This window comes from Haemorhous mexicanus, chromosome 17 (genome assembly GCF_027477595.1).
Source record: "Haemorhous mexicanus isolate bHaeMex1 chromosome 17, bHaeMex1.pri, whole genome shotgun sequence".
In the NCBI taxonomy this organism is placed as follows: domain Eukaryota; kingdom Metazoa; phylum Chordata; class Aves; order Passeriformes; family Fringillidae; genus Haemorhous; species Haemorhous mexicanus.
Genome location: NC_082357.1, coordinates 3,040,546 through 3,060,839, shown reverse-complemented (window position 1 = coordinate 3,060,839; position 20,294 = coordinate 3,040,546). Strand labels below are relative to the sequence as shown.

Here is a 20,294-nt window from a genome sequence, read left to right as displayed (position 1 = left end):
AGGTGGTGATGGAGGTGCAGTAACCAAGTCTGTATCTTTGGATTTGCCAAAAAGTTCCTAATGAAGTACAAGAGGATGCAAATGTCCCAAATCAGGAGACCAAACAACAGGTTTCCTGAAGGGCATGAGAACTTGGGAGGGTATGGAGTAACTCCTCATGATCGACCTTAAAAGCAATTCCCTCAAAGAATGATTATTGTAAAGAAGAATTGTGCAAGACACAGACTTACTGCTTTGATCCTGGTTGAACTCCAGCACAGCTGGGGCACCAGAATCAAGGCTAGAGCATCTCCCAGCATCCTGATGTTCAGAACCTTCCTTCTGCAGTGCCCCACTGCTGTCCAACTGAAGGCCTTCAAAGCCTGTAATTACTTCCTCAGTGGGAGATGGGTCTGAAAACACATCCTCTTCAACAGAGTCATAATCATCACTAAGGGAGTCTTCTTCCATCCTCTCCTCTTCCACACTGTGCTGCAAGCTGCTTCTCAATTTCTGCTACAATATAAACACATCTGTCAGAAAAGCTCAAACTTGTATTTTAGAATAAACCAGAGTGGCTGCCAGCTCCTCTCAAGGAGAAAGAAAAATCTTCTGAGGAACTCAGAGCCATGATGCAGCTGAAAATATTCCCATTCCTATGTCATGTCTTGCCTCCTTTGATGAGAGCTTGTGAAGAAAAATCACCCTACATCCTGCTTCTTCTCATCAGTATCCAGCAGGAACATTCTACAGGCCAAGGAGCTTTTATGTGCAAAACCAATTTTTAGGAATAAGTTACAAAAAGCAAGTAAGGGGGAGAGCAAAGGCATGTATTTGTGCAGTCTCACAGTTGTGCCTTGCTGTCTGAAGAGTAGCTGCAATCCAGAATTTCCAAATGCCTTCACAAGACTGTCAAGCTCATGTAGCAGCAGCTCCTTTTTAAGCACATGATAGATGATAACAGTCCTGCCTTGTACACATCTATACTTCAAAAACCAGCAGAAAAAGAGTTGGGCTCTGATGGGCTAAGCTCCCAGCTTGCACTGAGTTTTTTGAAGTGGACACACTGTAACAGGATTTTATGCAAAAAAATAACCTATTTTGAAATTTACTGTGGAAAAAACTGCCCTGCCTCTCTCATCACACACCACAAACAGCACAGATGATGCTGGAGAGCTGTGGGCTTTCATGAATGCAAAAGGAAAAGACCTTGCATCTCTTAAGTGCTTTTTTCCCCCCTGCTTTGTTGGTATTAGAGTTTTGAGATAAATATAGGTAAGCAAACTGTATAAAATGAAAACCTGAAGCTACCTTAGGTACAAATGAACTGTGACAGTCTATATTCAGTTTGAAATGAAAATTCCAAGCTCCTACAGATTACACCTGTTAGGAAATCCATGTTGACAGAAATATATTACAAAGAGCAGACAAAGTCAGGCTCAAAAGAGGGTTTATAAGCAACCTGAGCCTTGATATTGAGCATGTCTTTAAGACAGTCAAAACTAATATTTCCAGCTCTTTGACAGGAAATTGTACAAGCTTCTTTTTCCTTTGAAACCTCTGCATCTGCATTGTAACAAGACATTCAAAAAAACACATTATAGCCCCAGCAAAATCAAAATTATTTCCATCTTGACTAAAAAGAAAAGGGGAGTTCTTTTGAAATTATTAACTTCCTATTAAAAACACATAAAAGATATAAATATTCATCAGTGTAAACAAGTTACCAGCTTGCAGAGCAAAAAATAATCATCAATGCAAAAGCAATATAGGAATGAGAGAAAGATGCAAGCTAGGAAAATGTGCTTGGGAATTTTGTCTGATGTCAGTGGTAAGATCTGTTAACAGTTTCATATATAGATGCTACTCCACTACCCAGAAAAGCTTTATTTATGTCATTAATTGCTTAGGCAGAAAAACATTCATAAATTTTTGTTCATTGATTAGTTTTCTTTCACATTTGTGAAGTGTGCTAGAACAAACTGCAATTAGTGATCAAATGGAAGGCTGCACAGTCAATACAACAACAATCCTTGATGCAAAGCAACTGCATTGATTAGAACATTTTCAAATAGTCTGATTTTTGTTAGGTAAAATAATGACATGCAACAATTTTAGCATCATTATTTAAAGACTACCCTAAAGGCACCAAAAGCTGGTGTTTCAGCTTTCTCTAACCTGATAGCCAGGAGTGATGTTCACTTGCACAACCATTAACTGAACTGAAAGAGGCTCCTTGCAGGAAATATCTCAATTAAACCCAACAGAGACAATAGTCCACCTCCTAAAAATAAGGTTTAACATTTTGTAGTGCTGCTGATTGAGACTTGATTTCTCAAGAAGCTTTATTTTTCATTTTTTTCCTTCTTTTTTTCACATCTCATCAAAGCAAAATTCTCTAATGAAGACACCACTCTAGAGGAGTTTGGGTGCTCCAGCTGAGGCTGATCCCTGGGCACGATCACATTTCAAATGACACTGCCATGAACAACAGAAGGCAGCTGCCAGCTGTACCTGGGAGAGAGGACCATCATCATCATCACTGCTGCTCTCCACACTCAAGCTTTCAAAATCTTCAGAGTACTGCAGAGATGGTTCAATGTAGAGTTTACCCCCTCCCTCTGTTTTAATTGCCACAGTTTTCTGTCAAAAGAAGCATTCAAAGAAATCAGATTTCTTCTGTGTATCAGCAGTACAAAAAGAGTAACCAACACACTTTATATAACAGTAGCATGATCAAGCGCTGCTTTTCCCCTCTGTTACTCAGAAGGTTTTTCTCCTCCCTGAGCCCACCTTTGGGCCCCTGAGCTATGGTTTAACAGCCCTGGTCTAACTCCCCACCTGCTGCTGAGCCCAGAGTGGGCAGTGATATTAAACCTTGCTCTCTGTTGTTCCTACACCCCTCCAGCATTTTCGAAGTGCCAGAGGCAAAGATGTCCAGAGGGAATATCTTAAGACAACTTGGGTGAATTCTTTCAGTGAGTCCATCTTTCCCCCTCACATCACTCCTCAGCACAGCCCAAGTTAGACAGGTTTGGCCAGGAATTGCTGAGTCCTCTAGACATCCAAAAAATCCCCATGGAAAACCACTGCAAAAGGAAAGGAAACTGCTCAGTCTGTGGTTGCACTTTTCCTTAGCTAAATAATTCCAGTTGTTCATAAAGATATAATAACTCCTATCCTCCCATCAACTGGATAAAGGACTTAAGGAATCATCCTAAGCTAGTCCCAAGTAGCAACTAGGTTTTAGTACAGAGCCACACATCTGGCAAATTCAGCAAAGAAGTCCTGACAGGCCATAATGGAAGCTGAGAAATGAATTCAACTAAGCAGTAAGAGTGGTAAATAAAGCAATGCAGCCTTAAAGCTTGAATGTGAAGTGTTTTCTGAAAGAAAAGAAAACCTGCACAGCACAAACACTTATCCACAGTGCCAAAGACCTCTGATGCCATCACTCAAGCACAGATTGAACATCAGCCAGGCCAATGGCTAATCAAGTAATGTAATTACTTGGGTGACATGTCTCCATTGTTCTGAATTCACATTTATTGTTTTAATTAAGTCCTTGACAGGTTAACTCAGATCCTTCTTTAGGCTAGAAGAAAATAGGTTTCTCTTCTGAGAAGAGAACCAACAGCTGTGGAGCTGATGGCTCTGAATTTCTTACAGGTAGGATATTTTTATCTATATGCATTTCCCTCTCTTATGACCTACAAGAATTTATCACAAATTACAACTCAAATTATGCAAATTACATTCCTTTGTCCCTCAATCTTGTTGCAGGGTGGAGAACAGCAGTAACAGGCAGGGATGTCTCTCCAAAATGAGTTTGCCCATCCTTTGAACTAGATAAATTCCCTAGGGTGTCACCAGAGCTATCCAGCAGCAGCTCCCTGCTGGAGGACACACTGAGCCACTCATGTCCAGGCTACAAAAGTTTCTGTGATGAATGTCACTGAAACCAAACCCTTTCAATGAGATTTGCCTCTTTAGGCTTCCAAGCAGACACAAATGTGGGCAGGGTAACATTTCATGTTGTCAGTATCCAGCCCAAGCCATCAGAGAGCCCCAGCTGCCCACTCTGTACCACTTACAACCAATTTCCCCTAAAGTTATTTGCAAACTGAAAATGAAAGCCCCATTCCTCCCACCTGCCCCATACCTGAAGCCAATTCCTGCGTTGTATCTTGGCTGGGACAGTCTGAGGGCTGTGTTCTGGCAGCCCACTCTCTTCTAGCTGGGCTGCTTCTTCAGCAGGGACACACAAGGATTAGGAGACAGGAGAGAGAAAGCAGAAATCCAATATTAGACAATAAACAGACACCTTTGTTTGTGGATTTTTGGGTTTTTGTTTTCCCCCCAACTGAGGACAGAAGAATAAATCTGACATATAAATGGAATCAACAGCTGCAAAGATATCCCACATCAGATCCTGGCCAGTTCTAGCAGCAGGAGCTTTGAACCTCTTCAGGGACAGTTATCATCAAGCATTTTTAAGAGAATAAATTCCTTTAAGATACAATAGCTTAACAGCAAGAGAAGCCCCACCTTTGAGATGAAAATATAGAAATACATTCTAGAACAGGGGTACACATCATTCTGACCCCCAGCTTGGTATAAAGTAACCTGTCTGAGGTTCTGAGCCCAAAACCCAACTACCAAAGGCAGACTGACAGACAGGGTTCTGGTGAACAACAGGTGATATGCTGGGTTTTCAAAGGAATTGTGTGTATTTACTCTCAAATTAAGGAAACACAAAATATTGGCAGATTAAACAGAATGTACTGGGTATTCAACATACTGTGCAGAGAAGGATTCTTCATGTATAAGCCATAAATGAAGGACAAACAACCATTTTTCCTCATTTCTAAGGCAAGGAAGAGTTGGTCCAGGAACTTCTGCAGAAAATCTCTGTATAGTCAAGGAGAACTGAGAGTCTCTGTGGTGGAAATGGCCCCAACTTAGAGTGGAAGAATGGATTTTTGAGAAGATGCTTTGATGGAGAGAAAGAGACAAACAACTTGCAGGTCACATCAGCGTCCTCAATGGAACAAAGGCATCACCAACACTCTCAGTAGCATCCTAAATAAAGGCATCTCATTTCCTATGGCCAAGACAGATTTACAGCTTCCATTTCTTCTCAGTGGAGAAAAACAGCTGATGCAAAACCTTTTTTCTTTAAGCCATAATTTAATGGTCACCCTAAGGCTGCAGGAACTGGCACTGCCAATAAAAGAAGCTATTGTCCTACAAAGGTCATAGAATCACAGAAAGATTTCATTTGGAAGGAACCTCTGGGGCTCACCAAGTCCAGCTTTCCACTCAAAGCAGGGCTCACTTCAGAATTAAATCAGGTTGCTCATTACAACTCTCAATACCATATTTTTTTTTCTGGGGGTTGGACAACCCTACATGTACCTGTGCGGTGACCTGTTCAGAGAACTGATATGGCAAGTTTAGACTGTGGGAAAACATAAAAGATTCCTTTTACTTATAGGCCCTTGGGCAATCTGGTTCACCAGGGGACTGCACAAAAGCTGGTCCAAGCAGACAGGAGGGAGCAGGCCCAGGGCAGGACCATCCTGGGGAAACAGTGTTTGTTTATGTCCATTTGGGGTGATCACAGCATTGCAGGATGCTGTTCTATTGCTCCAGCACAGAGTATCTCTGTCTCAGAGGCCCAAAACAGGACTAAATACAGAGGGGAAAAGGAATGGACTGCTCCAAGGAAGAGAACCAGCCCTTCCAAGCAGAGCCCCTGCTACTCCAACAGGCTATTCCCAAGGAACACCAGAAATCCTTTGAGCCAGCATTGGTGCTGATTGCTCTGCAGTGTTGGCTCTGCTGGCACTGAACTGCCTTGAGCTTACACTCTGAGAAATGTGGTGGGATTCAGTCACTGCTTTGGGAAAGAACTGGAAGCACCTTTCCCTTGCACTCCCTGAGAATCCCCCTCTTCAAAGCAACTGCCCAGAAGCCCCTCAAGTGTGCTGCAAATGTGAGCAGGAAAGGGGGAGATGGCAGGACCCATGCTACCACTGCTGAGAACTTCCTCCTCAGAACTGCTTGAGTGGCTCAAGAGACTCTACAAGTCATGGAGAGACAGGACAAGAGGGAATGGTTTTACACTGACAGAGAGAAGGGTTTGATTGGATATTAGGAAAAAATGGTTCCTTGTGAGGGTGATGAGGCCCTGGCACAGGCTGCCCAGAGAAGCTGTGGCAGCCCTGGATCCCTGGAGTTGTTCCAGGCCAAGCTGGACAGGGCCTGGAGCCACCTGGGATAGTGGAAGGTGTCCCTGCCCATGGCAGGGGCTGGAACAAGATGAACTTTAAGGTTGCTCCCAGTTCTGTGATTCCATGACTCTACTTAGTGATGGATTTTTAGTGGTCCTAGTCTGACATGGATTCAAGTGACCAGGTCTGTCTAAGCCAAGAAGAACAGTCATTGAAATCCCAGGCAGAGGCTGATGCAGCTGAGCAAGTCATCTGTGCAACAAACATTAGATTGGAACAAAAATATCCTTCCTATGGGATGGATGGGATGTGAATACCAACCAGTACCTGTCTGGGCACACAGAACAGCTCCACTGGTGTCACTCCCTCAGAGATTTGCACTGTCAGTGCCTATTTGACTAGGCAAGGACTGAGAAGTGCATCCTCAAAATATTAGTCCTAATCCAAGGAGACCCCGTATCACCCTCAAGACACATATTTGTGACCACACAGACACTCACTGGAACAACAAACAGTGTTGTGAAACCATGTATGGGGTGGAGACCCAAAGGAAAGCCAGCACACCTAGAGCCCAGCTCCACTACTCTCCAACCTATAATTTCCTTTAATTCATTAGCAATCCTAAGCATAAATAGTGATTTATCAATCACTATTATCAGTAATTACTCCTAGGGAACACAAAGCAAACAGTCCTGACAAACAGATTTATGATGACACTTTCAGGAACCAGAAAGAGGGATTTATGCCTGTTCTGGGTTATTAAGTACCACCCATTCCTAATTTTTCAGTGAAGACTAATCCTATAGATGGATGCTTTAGAAGTAATAAATGATGCAATAACTCTCACGGGAGATGGATAGGGAAGAAAACTCAGTGCTGTATCTCAGCTAGGAATCATTCCTGTAAGTAAAATCATATTCAATCATTGAGAAGAAATACTTTGAAAGGAAAGAGGCCACAAAATTGCTAAGGTAGAACTCCCAGGCAAGAAGCTCATACAGACCAGTGACTCCCATACTCCCATTCTGGACTCCAGTGGCAAACCCAAATGGAAGAGGAAAAAGGAAGGATGATGGTTCAGTTGGTATCTTTCACTGCAGCTTCATGGGTTTAAAACAACACCACTGGAGAGTTAAACAGCAAAACACTGAGTTATCTTCTGCAGAGCTGGTGCTACAGGCTCTGATAGATGGAGTTGAGGAAAGGAACAGAGACTGCAACTGGAGTCTTCAGAGATACCTAAGACATGTATTCTACCTTGACTGAAGCAAATGGCTTTAAGGGACCATAGAAATAAAGAATTTTAGTTAAGCTGAGACATAACACCTGCACAGTAGAACTTTAAGAGGAAATTTCTCTTGACAGGAGTTCCACTGGAGCTGCTGCCACAACATCCCTTCACAATTTTTGGAGCAAAAAGTCCAAGATGTTGATTTACACCCTCTTTAGCTACCTGAAGATGTATCAGCCCTGTGTGATAGAACACCCAATTTCCACCATTTCCCAGAACACGACCATTTTTACATCTTTGCACACAAGGTTTCACTTTCACAGAGAGCAGTGGAGCCAGGTGACAAGCTGATTCCTCATCACCATCCCACACAGCCTGCAGGAAATTATACAAGCTGAACACACCTAAGCCTGCAAACAAGTAGTATGTACCCAGTGTAGCAGGAAAACAAATTAAGGAGATGCAGTTAGAGCCATGGTTGGAACACAGTTACTGCAGGAAAAGTTCGTGTCCGGTATTGTTGAGATCAATAAACTTTCAATCAATAAATTTTCATAGTAGGCAACTTTTTTAACTCTTTGTCTTCATTTTAGGTGGAAATGAAGCTTAAGCAGGCTATCACACATTAAAAAACACTCTGAGATAGGTTGTAGCAAGTGTGAACATAACTGACTAAGGCTGGTAAACTGCTTTACAGAGGGATTTAGTAAAATCAACTTCCTTTTCATTATGCTAAATAGATTAGAGGGCCAGTAAGCTCATACTTTATACTTTCATGTATGCAAAATTATTCCTGTCACTGCACTGCTCTCTATGACAGACAGACTTAAATTAGAAACAAAATACCCATTTTTCCATAAAGCCAGCTAATCACTGGGGAAAAAATGGTTGATTTTCTTCACTTCAAATATTTAAATAAAGATTAGCTATCTTTTTAAGACAACTATTATAGCTTAAATGTAATTTATGAGCTTAATGAAGCTATTACTGGATATAATTTGATTACAGTCTATGTCATCAAATGTCATTTGTCCTCAGGACACCAGGCTTGGATAACACTGAAGTCCATCAGATCTTAAATCCTCTTAATGGTGTTACGTGTCAAAGGTATACCATTCTTTTCCCCTGACAATTTATATACATTTCTAATCTTCCACTTTTAGTTAGAACTGTTTTACAAATGAAGAGGCAGGGAAGTTAAATGTTGGAATTAAAGAGGGATCAAGTGAAAAATGGATAGGGTGTTGCAGAGACTCTTCCTTACACACAAGCAGCTTAAGCACTCTGATTTCCATGGAATTTCATCCCACCAGGCTCCAGTGGTGCTGTCCCTGGATCCCAGTGACCTCTCTGCCAGGCTGCCAGGCCACTCACCCTTTGTCCTGGTGGGTCTGAGCCTGTTTCTCAGGCAGCTGTGGGGGATGTTTTTCCTGGGGTACTTTCTCAGCTCGGAGTTAGCTCCATTCACATACAGTGAAAATCCTTTTTCCAGCTCCTCCAGTCTGATTTGCACGGGATCTTTTCTTTTTAACCGCTCCTGCAGCCTGAAGGAGAAAGGAAAAATTATTCAACATCATCAAAAATTATCCAATAATTCATCCTTGCACAGTGCATACACAGATGGTCAGATCTTCAATAAATACAACAACACACCATGTCACAAAGCTGAAAAATATGTTCCCAGTTCAAGGAACCCTTTCAGAATCTATCTTCCAGGGTCTGTTCCTGTTTTGTAATGTGTGTATGAGCACCAACACGCTGTGACAGAGGAAGTTTGACCAAGCCTTTCCTTTTTCCATGTTATTTCTTATTTCACATTATTTTTCCCATTTGGTGTTTTGCATATTTAACCTTTCATCTTAAGAATTTTAAAGAATTTCACTTAGAATTTCAAAAATCTAAAAAATTATTGGCCTATTTTCAAGAATAAAAATTATTATTTGTGTTTTGAAACAGGAGGTAGAAAGTCCCCAGCCAATACTGCAGTTAGAGATAGCAGAAAATTAATGCTGGTTAAAATAATATCAAAATAATGCCCTTCCATGGGCTCAGTTTCAGCTGCTCTCCCTCTTCCAACTCTCATTTTCTCTCCTTTCACCATGGGTGATACCCAGTCCATGCTAATTCCTTTGGTGAGGTGACATGCAGGCCAGGAGGTTGGCATCATGTGGGTGTCAACTTGTGAATTCCCCTGCACCACCTGGTTTCCCTCTGACTCCAGGATGGATCAATCCACAGGCCAAAGTCCCCCACGTGTCTGTGTTGTGACACAAGCCACCTTGTCCCAAGAACATGTCCCCAGCAGTCAAAATTAGAGTTCTGATACCAAGGATGCACGTTGGTTTAACCATTAAATAAACTGCTTTATCCTTTTCCAAAACTGCTTTAGGATACTGTAAAGGAATGAAACCAGTGGTAACAAAAATTGGCTGCTTTTTAACATAATTGTGGCCTTCAAGATCTTTTTACCAAACCAGTTTGTTATAGAACTTGATTAGAAATCTCTTGTGTTAAAGGAAGGAATCCAGAAGAAAGTTCTGTAGACTCCTTTAAATTAAGCTATGAAGTTCATCTGTCCAGGGTATAGTGACAGGAACACATGAACAAAGAGGAAAAGAAATGTTTGAAACTTGTCAGTGAAAAACACTGGAGTTTGCAAAGGCAACCTGGCTGTCCTTATTTCCCACTTTTCTCTATTTCTGACAACATAACAACTGTGTCTCTTAACTACATCCTCACACAGTGTGAGCTGCCAGTTACTTCTGAATCTACAACCTCTGGCTCTATGAACAAAAATCTTCCCTGTCACTGTAGAAAAAGTAACCATTTTATTAATAAATGTATTTATATTTTAAATGCTGAAGAAACATAGTAATCTCCTCTAGAAGTAAGAACTTTTAGCAAGCAAAGAGAAGAACAGAGAAACACTTGAATGTTTTAAGGCACAGGAAGTCAGACTTTGCATCACAGCTGCTGATATTTGATACAATACAACAAACATTTCATACCCCAAGTGGAAACAAATGTGAATATTACCGGTTTCTCTGCTGAAGGGATATTAAATATTCGTCATGTTTTTCATCAAAGTCAGTCACCATGTCTTAACATAAACCTGAAATGAGAATATAATGGTCACACTGAATGATTTATTATGGAGTGCCACTGGTTTTGCACCCTCAATAGATGAGAAGACTATAAACTGAAAAACATTCTTCCTTCAACCATGCATAAAGCTGTCAGGGCTGTAAATAAAGCTCCTGAAGAACAGAGGAAACAGTAGCTGTTTTACTTATTTTTCAAACTCTTCACAATCTATGGAAGAGCCAAAAAAACCTAAAAGTAGAAGGCATATGCCATGACAAGTTCATAATGCCAGACCTGGCAAGCAAGACAAGCTGGGGCACAGATGAAGAGCTGTGGAAGGAATTCTATGAGCTGCTACGTGTTAGGTCAGTTCATCCTATTCACTGCTGAGGTTGTATATATTTGACGTGTTTAATTAAAGATTTTACCTGCTTTGCCATTCAGGAAACCTGAATTTTTTTCCAGCAATCCTCACCACACCGCTGCCGCAAGTTGTGCCAGGGTGTGCTTTTACACTCTCCGAAGTTTAAAGGTGCCAGCAGCCCGCTTCGGTGAGCTCTGTACCAAGGCGAGAACAGCGTGTTTGGTCTCGTACCGACCGCAGGGCAGCTCTGCCAGAGCCCGGCCCCGCCTAGGCTCTGCGGGGCGGGCAGCGCGGGGGAGCCCCGGCCACAGCCCTGGATGGACACGGACCCGGGACAGAGCCCGGCCACAGCCCTGGATGGACACGGACCCGGGACAGAGCCCGGCCACAGCCCTGGATGGACACGGACTCGGGACAGAGCTCAGACACAGCCCTGGATGGACACGGACCCGGGACAGAGCCCGGCCACAGCCCTGGATGGACACGGACACGGGACAGAGCCCGGACACAGCCCTGGATGGACACGGACCCGGGACAGAGCCCGGCCACAGCCCCAGCTGGACACGGACCCGGGACAGAGCCCGGCCACAGCCCTGGATGGACACGGACCCGGGACAGAGCCCGGCCACAGCCCCAGCTGGACACGGACCCGGGACAGAGCCTGGACACAGCCCCAGGATGGAAACGGACACAGATCCGGGACAGAGCCACCAGACAGAGGCCCTGGGCAGACGCTGACCTCGGACAGAGCCCCAGGACGGCCACGGACCCGGGACAGAGGCCCCAGATGGACACTGACACCGGAGAGAGACCCCAGATGGACACGGACCCGGGATGGACACTGACCCCCGGACAGAGCTCCCGGACGAATACGGAGGGGGAAAGAGAACCTGGACGGACGCAGATCCCGGGGCAGAGTCCCCGGACACGGACCACAGACACTGACCCCGGACAGACACTGACCCCGGTCAGACACGGATCCCGAGCAGACACGGCCCCCGGGCAGACACGGACCCCGGACACGGACCCTGGGCAGACACGGATCCCGGACACGGCCCCCGGGCAGACACAACCCCCGGCAGCGCGGGCCGGCCGGGCCTGTTGCTCGGTCTCCCTGGCGACGGTCGCGCCCGGCGCCGTCAGTTCCTGCGCGCCGCGGGCCCGGAAGCGGCGGCGGGGATGGAGGCCATGGAGCCGCTGTGGGCGCTGCTGGACGAGGTGGCCCTAGAGGGGCTGGACGGCATCACCGCGGCCGCGCTCTGGCAGCGCCTGGCCGCCCGCTCGCCGCCCTTCCCGCTGCCGCTGGAGCCCGACACGCAGCAGCTGCTCTGGGCCGCGCTCAGCGCCCAGCCCGACGTGCGCTTCTACCTCCTGCCCCGGCCGCGCCCGCCGCTCCGCCTGCACGACCGGTGAGGGCAGCGACCGGGCAGCCCCGGCCCCTTTCCGCCGGAGAACCCGGGACTGGTTGCTGGGCGAAACATGGGCTTGGGTCGCCGGGCTAAACCCGGCCCGATTACCGGGCTAAACCCGGACTCATTGGCAGCTAAACCCGGCTCGGTTGCCGTTCTCGCCCAGGCTTTGCTGCAGCAGCCCTTCGGTAGCCGGTGACAGCAGGCAGGGCCGAGGGTGGCTCTGAGCCGCTGTTCGGGTGTTGTACAAAGACTTTTCATGTTCGAGGGGTCAAACATTGTAATAGGTTCCCCAGGGAGGTGGTGGAGGCACCATGCCTGGAGGTGTTTAAGATCTGGCACTGGCTGATGGGTTTTAGGGGTAACAGTGTAGTGCTGGTGGATGGCTGGATAATCTGGATGGCTGGATAATCTTAGAGGTGTCTTCCAATTTTGCTTTTTCTATGATTTAAGAGACCTGTAATGAGTCCTGGCCTCATTTCCATTCAAATGACTACATGCTACGTAGGTACAGGCAGAATTTGTAAGTCCTGGTTAGCAGGGTGGATGTACCTGTCATTTTCCTTACTTGTGGACTGTATGTTTTCCTTATTCCCACCACATCTTTGACTTTTCAAAGATTAAATAATGCATCTCACTCCTGGTGCCTTCTGCATGCTGGAAAGGTTTGATCATGCTTGAGGAGTACAGCTCTGCTCTTCATAGTTTTCCAGTTTGGAGGTTTCAAAGGAGCTTAATTTTTCCAAGATAATTCCTAGAGGTATTATTTTCAAGATAATTCCTTTTGTCCTAGAGGTATCAGCATTGTGTGTGAAAGTCTTGTATTTCTCCTTGCTTGGTTAAATATTGGCTCTTTGGTTTTATTTCAGATATGAAGAAATAGACCTTGAGACAGGAATATTGGAAACCAAAAGAGATCCTGTTTCTTCAGATGATATTTATCCTATCCACATGATTTTGGATAACAAAGATGGCATACAAGGTTCCTGCCAGTATTTTAAAGAGAGAGTAGACATCACTGATCAAATAAGGAAGATGGATTTGCAGCCTTGTTATACTTACAAAGAAGCTGTTGAAAAGTGAGTGAAATCCTTATATCCTATAATCCTTATATATAGCATTAAAATACTTCTAAGTTCTAAAATTTAGTCTTTGCTCAGTTTGTACAGATTATATCAAGAATGGTGTTCGTGGAGAGAAAAATCTCTCTGTTTTTATGGAGCCAACAACATGACATTACTTTTCCTTTTTTTTCTTAGGTGGGGAGAGAAATTAGTCATTGTTGCTTCCCAGGAGCAGCGTTACAGAGCCTTGATAGGCTGGGAGGGGGACCCTGACCTGAAACTCCCTGACTTTTCCTACTGCATCCTGGAGCGTCTGGGCCGAGCTCGCTGGCAGGGAGAGCTGCAGAGGGACCTTCACAGTGGGGCTTTCAAGTAAGTTTGTGTCATGCTCTGAGAATTAAATCCAAGGTTGTTTTTAAGTACTCCTGTGAATATTTGAATTCTCGTCTGTGTTGTAGTGCTTTGTGCTTACTACCAGGAGTGCTTGGTTTGGTAGAACTGTACTGGTCTCATCCTTGAGTTTGTTGCCCTTCCTGATATTTTCACAGAGAGCCAGAAATTTGTCTGGTGTTTCAATACACCAAATAGGTTTCTATTGTGAAAGTTCTTTTTTTTTTCTAAATAACTTTTTCTTCAAATTTGGGATTGAAAAATGATTTTTATTTCCTTTTCTAAATTGCTGTCTAAGTATCTCACCCAGGTTGAAGGAATTCTTGGACGGCCACCTTTTGTCCACAGCATTTCTCTGTGTGACATCTCCTCCATTGAGAGGGAACCTGAGTAACTAGCTCCCAGACTAGGCCATATATTTTGCTGATGGAGGAGCATTAGAGAACTTCTGGATGTGTCCTGAAGCTCTGGAGAATTCAGCATTGCTCTAAAGATTCACTGCTTTTAGGACATGGAGGGGTTGTAGCTAGCACACCACCAGGTGCTGGTTTTAGCCGCTTAGAGAGCCCTTGTAGGTAAATAAGATGATGGGGACAGAGGGGAAAACTTTATGGGTGCTTTTCTGTCAGTTTGGTGGCCCAAGGCAGCTCACCAAGGAGGGAAATGAATCCCAGAGCTGTTCCAAGAAGGGCAGTGACTGCAGCCATGAGTTACAAAGAGAGGATGGAAAAGGAGGGCATGGGGATACAATACTGATTCAACCCCCTCATCAAACCATGTCATGACACTCTGTGCCTAAAGGCTTTTGGTTAAAATCAGAGATATTTCTCTGTCTAATTGGATTAACTATGAAAATAAATTTCACATGTTTTCTTAATTGTGGACTTCCTAACTTCGAGTGGTCACTTTGAAAATTAGCACATGTCACTAAGGCTATAGGTAATATTGGTAAAGCATTCTGGGCAGTGGATAATTAGAATTTGTTTGCAGAAGTTCCTATTCCCATAGAAATCTTGCCATCTTTTCTTCAGAGTGGATGCTGGAAAGCTCCATTACCACAGGAGGGTGTTGGACAGATGTGGTCTGATAACGATGCAGTCCCACGTCATCCGGCTGCCAAGCGGGGCACAGCAGTACTCAATTCTGCTCCTCCTGACTCGCTTCCATGTTGATAGGTATGCTTCAAGGGTCCCCTGGGTACTCTTTGACCTTTTACTGTGATGAGGGATTGTTCTGTTGTCACAGAACCATCAAAGTTTCCTGCAATTGACGCTTTCCAGTTTATTAACTCCTCTTCCAAATGTCGGACACTTTAAAACTTGTCTTGGAGCTGTAAACAACAGGTTCTGCTAGTGCCTGTCACCTGCCTGCATAAACATAACTCTTCTTTTTGTAGCACTAATCATTCTGTTCATTTTGACTGTTTTCACTTAAACATATTTGTAGTCGATTTCTTGTTTTGTTTTCCTATCTTGTTTATGATTAGAACTTGTACTTCTGTGGGTTGCCAGTAAAGTAACAGCTTGGGCTTAGTCATTGTTTCCTCCTTGAGGTCTTTTCTTAGAGACAAATTATCTCATGTGCTATTCACAGGAGGAAAAGAAAACTAGAATTCCTAAACCAATCTCAGAACACTTAGCATACTTTCTGTAGTGACTGACAGTTTCTAAAGCTACAACTCATGTTTATGAAGTTATATGCATACTTAATGTAAAATAATTCTCTTTTTTGGTTAGGAGAAGCAAATATGATATTCTGATGGAGAAGCTCTCAAGTATGCTAAGTGCTCGTTCAAACCAGATGGAAACATTAGGAAACTTGAGGGAAGAATTGGTGAGATTCATTACTCTTTCACATTCTTACTCAGTAGAATCTAGATGCTGGGTATCAAAGGCACTCATTCATACTACCTGCTTCAAAAGTTGCACAAAATTCTGGGCTAGGATAGCAAAAGAAGGATGTTAAAAACTTACCAGATCAAGCTGCTGTTGGTGTTTGTCATAGGGAAGCAGTTCTGTTCCAAGCACAGCCTCAGAAATGTTTTGTCAGTGGATGTCATCATGCAGTTCTTACTTTTCCACTGCTGCTGTTTGTGTGGGTGGCAGAACTGGAGGGATACAACATACTCAGGAACATCTCAGATTCTGCACTAAAAGGCTTTTCAGTTTCTTATGGATATCCTACCCCAAAATAAGCTGTTGTAAGAGCAGGTGGTGTGAATGCCTTTGATACCAGTCAGCAGCAGGTGAAACTTTTGGGCTGCCGTGACTTTTGCCATTTCTCTTTGCATCAGGGCCTTTGTGAGAGAACCTTCAAACGTCTCTATCAGTACATGATGAATGCTGGCCTGGCCAAGGTTGTGTCTGTCCCCTTGCAAGACATAAATCCCAGTGGAGGACCCTGCAAGACAAAGAAAGGTCTTGGTTTTGCTCTCTTTTTTTGTGATTGCATTGATGCCATTCTATCGATGAGCTTCATATCTTAAATTAAAAGAGGTGTAAGTAAAAAAATCTGTCCAGGCAGTTATGTAGATGTGTGCTACTGAAGTTAAAATGCTGCAGCCCATTTGAATTAAGCACTTGTTCCAGTTTTTTAAGGAGTGAATATCATCAAGTTTGTTGGATATCAGTCTAAGCTGTGGTCTTGGGACCTGATAAGACTGCTCAAGCCAATACAGAGTAGGAACAAAGCAGTCTGCTGGCCTTTCAGGCTGAAGTTAAATGACAAGTCAATAAATTTGACAAAAAAAATACAAAAATTTAATGTTGAAAAGAAGGCTCATTATGAAATAAACTAAAAATCAGACCATTCTTGGTTATGACTTTTCCTGAAAGTCATGAGAATGCAAAGCTTGTCTGAAAAATTTCCTGTTAAATTATGGAAGTAAGGTCTTACAGCACTTGGGCTTCACAGAACACAGAATATTCTGAGTTTGAAGTGACCTCCAAGGACCATTGAGCCCAACTCTTAAGTGAATGGGCTATACAGAGGTCAAACCCACACCCTTGGCATTATTATCTCACCAGCTGAGCTGATAACAGGGTTGAGGTAAGTGAGATACCCAAAACTGCTATCCCAAAAAGCCACACTCTGCTGTGGGGTGCTTTAATGCATAACCAGCTTTGAATGCCAATTTAATTGGTTCACAGGAACAGCTGATAACTTCAAATGTAGTGGAGAGACAAAGAGCAGGACTGCATGAGGAAATAGAACAAAAGAAAGCAACTGTTCTCAGGAAGAGATGCAGATAAAACTTGCATGGGGAAAAAAACTACAAGAAGTAATAATGGAAAGTATGAGGAAGAATAGTACCTCCAATGGAATTAATACAATTCCTAAAGGAAATCTAAACCATATCCTTAATCACAGAAAATCCTAAGAGGCAGCTTTGCAGGGTTAAAAAGAAAATAGTTCTATAGTTCTGAAAGATAAAGTGTCTGTTTTAGAGATATAATGAACTGTTTGTGAGAAAAAAAAAATCTGATATGAGCTAAACATTGCAAATTACATAGTCTTTGTGAATAGGAGTGATCTTAAAAGAGCAAGTGAAAGAGCCAGGAAAACCATGAAAAATTCCAGAAGACAAAAAAGAGTGCTGATTACATGGAGTTGGATTAAGGCTGTTGATAAGACAAATTCCTTCAAATCTTTTAAGTCTGGGGAAAGGAAATTTTCTGTAGGGAAGGTGTATTCTGAACAAAGAGAAGCAGAGGCCAAAAGTAGGTACAGCATCAAGATGGCTGAGAGAGCAATGACCCAGGTCCTTCAGGGGTGTTCTAATGAGCTGCAAACACTTGGAAATAACACCCAAGAGACCAGACAACACTCCTAAAAACCAGTTTATAGGCAGTAGTAAAAGCATTTAATTTGCAATTAAGGTATTTACTTAGAAGACAAGAAAATTCAAGTCCACTTACAAACCTGGTGTTTTATGCTCTGTCAGAGATGGGCAAAACAGCAGCTGCATTTACTGCTTAAATTTGTTGGGAAAAATGCCACTTGATGAATCTTTCACTTGAATGATAATTCCATCTTACAGATGTAAAAGCTGAAAATCCACAAAAATACCTTAAAAACACTAGGTATTAAAGGAGGATGAATTAATAATAGCTGATTTTCAGCAGAGATCAAGATAGTTTAATCTCTGGAGTTATACAGGAAAGAAGATAGAAATATGTGGGACACACTGAGGATGAAGCCAGAGCATCTGCTATGGGAAGAACATTATTGGGCAGCAGGAGCTAAAGGAAAAGGAATTGGTTTGTTTTTTGTTTGGGATTTCTTTTCTATGCGGAGGTTTTTTTTGTTTGTTTTTTCAAATGCTGCTTCCAGTGAAAATTAATGGGTTGTAGAAATACAAAGGATGTAATAACAGTGCTTGCAACCCTACGAAAATCCTAAGCAGCATCCTAGGGAAAGGATTCAGCTTGTTTAAAAATAATGGAATCATGTGGGCTGGAGCACAGTCACATGGTGAAGTGACTGGGTTAACTTTGTGTCAGCTGGGCATCAGTAACTGCTCACATATATAAACACAAGATAAAATTCATCAGCTGAAACCTTAGTGATTCCAACCAAAGCCTTCACCTGGCCTTTTCATAGCAGAGGAGCAGGAATGGCTGGAGATGTTCTCCCCACTGCTGCAGGATCAACTGGCTGCTGCTGCAGCAGCTCCTGAGTCACTGCAATTTGCCAGGCTGGCAGTGTCCAGTAACCCAGTTTGTTATCACTGGTGTGAAAGGTCCAGCAGGAGCTCAGTGACACTGAGGAGAGCAGGATCTCAGCTCTCCTGCAGCCATCTGTCCTCACTCTACCCTTTGCTGGGAGGCCCGGTGGGTGGAGAGTTACCACAGCACAGCTGATGGACAGGAACAAGCTAAGATGTGGAATTAAATCATCAACAAAAATCTTGTGGCTGGTAAGCAGCAGCGTGTTCTGTCCTTGTGAAAAGGAATTAATACCCAGTGAGTGATCTCCCAGTCAAATAAGTGTTCTCCAGCTGTAATTCTGGGCATCAGCACTTAATCCCTCCATTGATTTATTTATGCTGTGAAAGTTTCTCCTATTGGACAGTCCTAGCATTGGCACCGATGTGAAGGATTGGAGCACCTCAAAAATTCACCTGATTGCCAGATTCATACAAAGGGAAAAACTGTTGCAAAGCTTTCCTAGAAATACCCAGCTCTCTTTAGTCATTTGTTCCCCATTGCACTGCTACTTCTTCATGTTGAGAAAAAAGTCAAATTGTTTGAAGCTGTGCACACCCCCTGCACTTTGTTAGTTGTTACTAACACTCATTTTTCTCAGGGACTGATGTCATGGTCCGTTGCCTTAAACTGCTGAAGGAATTTCGGAAGAAAATGGAAGATTATCATGATGATGATGAAGAGATCATCACAAAAGTTGTTCAGCCTGTGGATATTGTTTGTGAAAGGGATATGCTCACTCAGGCTTATCAGTTAAGTAGGTGATTTAAGACATCTGAAGACCTTTACCATTACCTCGTTACTCCTTGTAGTATAAAAGAAATATGTACATTGAAGGTGTTTTTACATTCTGGTTGCTTTTGTATCAGAAAGTGTCATTTTTTCATAGCAAAATGAGCTTTAAATCCAGATTAGACTGGAGATGCTGCCACCTGTTAGCCCTTCCTGGAAGCTTAGCAACTACCCAGCAGAAACAGGATGTTGTGATGGGATGAGAAAAGATGAAGCAAACAGTGTTCATTATTCTCCTATCTCTTTTCCTTTCCAAATGGAGAAATTAATATCTAACTGTGGAAAGCTGCCAGGGAAGAAAAATCATCCGTGCTTCTAATTTGAAGCTGTCACCTCCATACCTCATTCTGCTGGGCACTGCTTCATGTAAAATTGTGGTTTATGACAGTATTTGGCTGAATATTTTATGTGTCTGTAAAACTGTCTTTAGTTAGTGGGGAATCTTAAATTTAATATTCTGGCATATAGTGTTGTTCAGGGAAGTATTAATGTATGTAGAAATAGATATATATAAAAATCAGTCAGATTCTTTCCCTGAGATTTTTTTTTGTTTTCCTTTCTGCAACAGTTGAAAGTAGAGGAACCAAAGGTATTTCTCAGGCTGAACTTCGCCTGGCTATGAATGTGGGGAAGCTGGAAGCCAGGATGCTCTGTCGTCTTCTGGAGAGGTACAAAGTTGTCAAGGTGAGGCTAAAATAAAATAATTCAGATACTTTTTGAAACTGAAGGTACAATTTTGGTTATTTTGGGAATAACATTGTTAACCTTAAACATTAGAAACAACAGAGATTTGAGAGTGACAGTGAGAGAGTCCTGGTAAGATTGAAAAGAGAATTAATTCAGTTGAGAAAAAGGTGTGTAAGGCAAGACTTCAGTATTAGGTTTGCAACCTGCTCTAATCAGAGCACTGAAGAATCTTCTCAAAGACCCTCTGTCCATGCAAGATCACTAATCTACTTGCCTTTTGAAAATACCAGGAAATTCTGGAGCAAAACAGTTACCTCTCTAGGAGTTATGATTAAACTTCTTATTTCCAGAT

General features: G+C 43.1%; 2 protein-coding genes across 13 annotated transcripts in view; one reads left to right on the top strand and one right to left on the bottom strand.

Annotated features, from left to right (window-relative positions):
• The window catches only part of KATNIP (katanin interacting protein), a 56,714-nt gene extending 44,720 nt beyond the window's left edge, over nucleotides 1-11,994 (bottom strand). For 4 of the 11 annotated variants that reach the window (XM_059861732.1, XM_059861741.1, XM_059861743.1 and 1 more), the window contains exons 1-7: nucleotides 11,858-11,992; nucleotides 10,959-11,088; nucleotides 10,483-10,558; nucleotides 8,821-8,990; nucleotides 4,142-4,227; nucleotides 2,494-2,622; nucleotides 231-495 (exon numbers count right to left, since the gene is read on the bottom strand). In XM_059861732.1, coding sequence (XP_059717715.1) covers nucleotides 231-495; nucleotides 2,494-2,622; nucleotides 4,142-4,227; nucleotides 8,821-8,990; nucleotides 10,483-10,544 — 712 coding nt within the window. In that variant the 5' untranslated portion in view covers nucleotides 10,545-10,558; nucleotides 10,959-11,088; nucleotides 11,858-11,992. Of the gene's footprint in view, nucleotides 1-230; nucleotides 496-2,493; nucleotides 2,623-4,141; nucleotides 4,228-8,820; nucleotides 8,991-10,482; nucleotides 10,559-10,958; nucleotides 11,089-11,840 lie in introns of all 11 variants that reach the window. The other 7 variants (XM_059861735.1, XM_059861742.1, XM_059861737.1 and 4 more) reach the window with 6 other exon arrangements.
• Nucleotides 11,995-12,053: 59 nt separating this feature from the next.
• GTF3C1 (general transcription factor IIIC subunit 1) overlaps nucleotides 12,054-20,294 on the top strand; it is a 40,286-nt gene continuing 32,045 nt past the window's right edge. Inside the window, exons 1-8 of one of the 2 annotated variants that reach the window (XM_059861730.1) lie at nucleotides 12,054-12,303; nucleotides 13,173-13,382; nucleotides 13,563-13,739; nucleotides 14,789-14,932; nucleotides 15,494-15,590; nucleotides 16,051-16,174; nucleotides 19,065-19,220; nucleotides 19,824-19,939. In XM_059861730.1, coding sequence (XP_059717713.1) covers nucleotides 12,074-12,303; nucleotides 13,173-13,382; nucleotides 13,563-13,739; nucleotides 14,789-14,932; nucleotides 15,494-15,590; nucleotides 16,051-16,174; nucleotides 19,065-19,220; nucleotides 19,824-19,939 — 1,254 coding nt within the window. In that variant the 5' untranslated portion in view covers nucleotides 12,054-12,073. The remainder of the gene's footprint in view (nucleotides 12,304-13,172; nucleotides 13,383-13,562; nucleotides 13,740-14,788; nucleotides 14,933-15,493; nucleotides 15,591-16,050; nucleotides 16,175-19,064; nucleotides 19,221-19,823; nucleotides 19,940-20,294) is intronic. The other variant, XM_059861731.1, reaches the window with a different exon arrangement.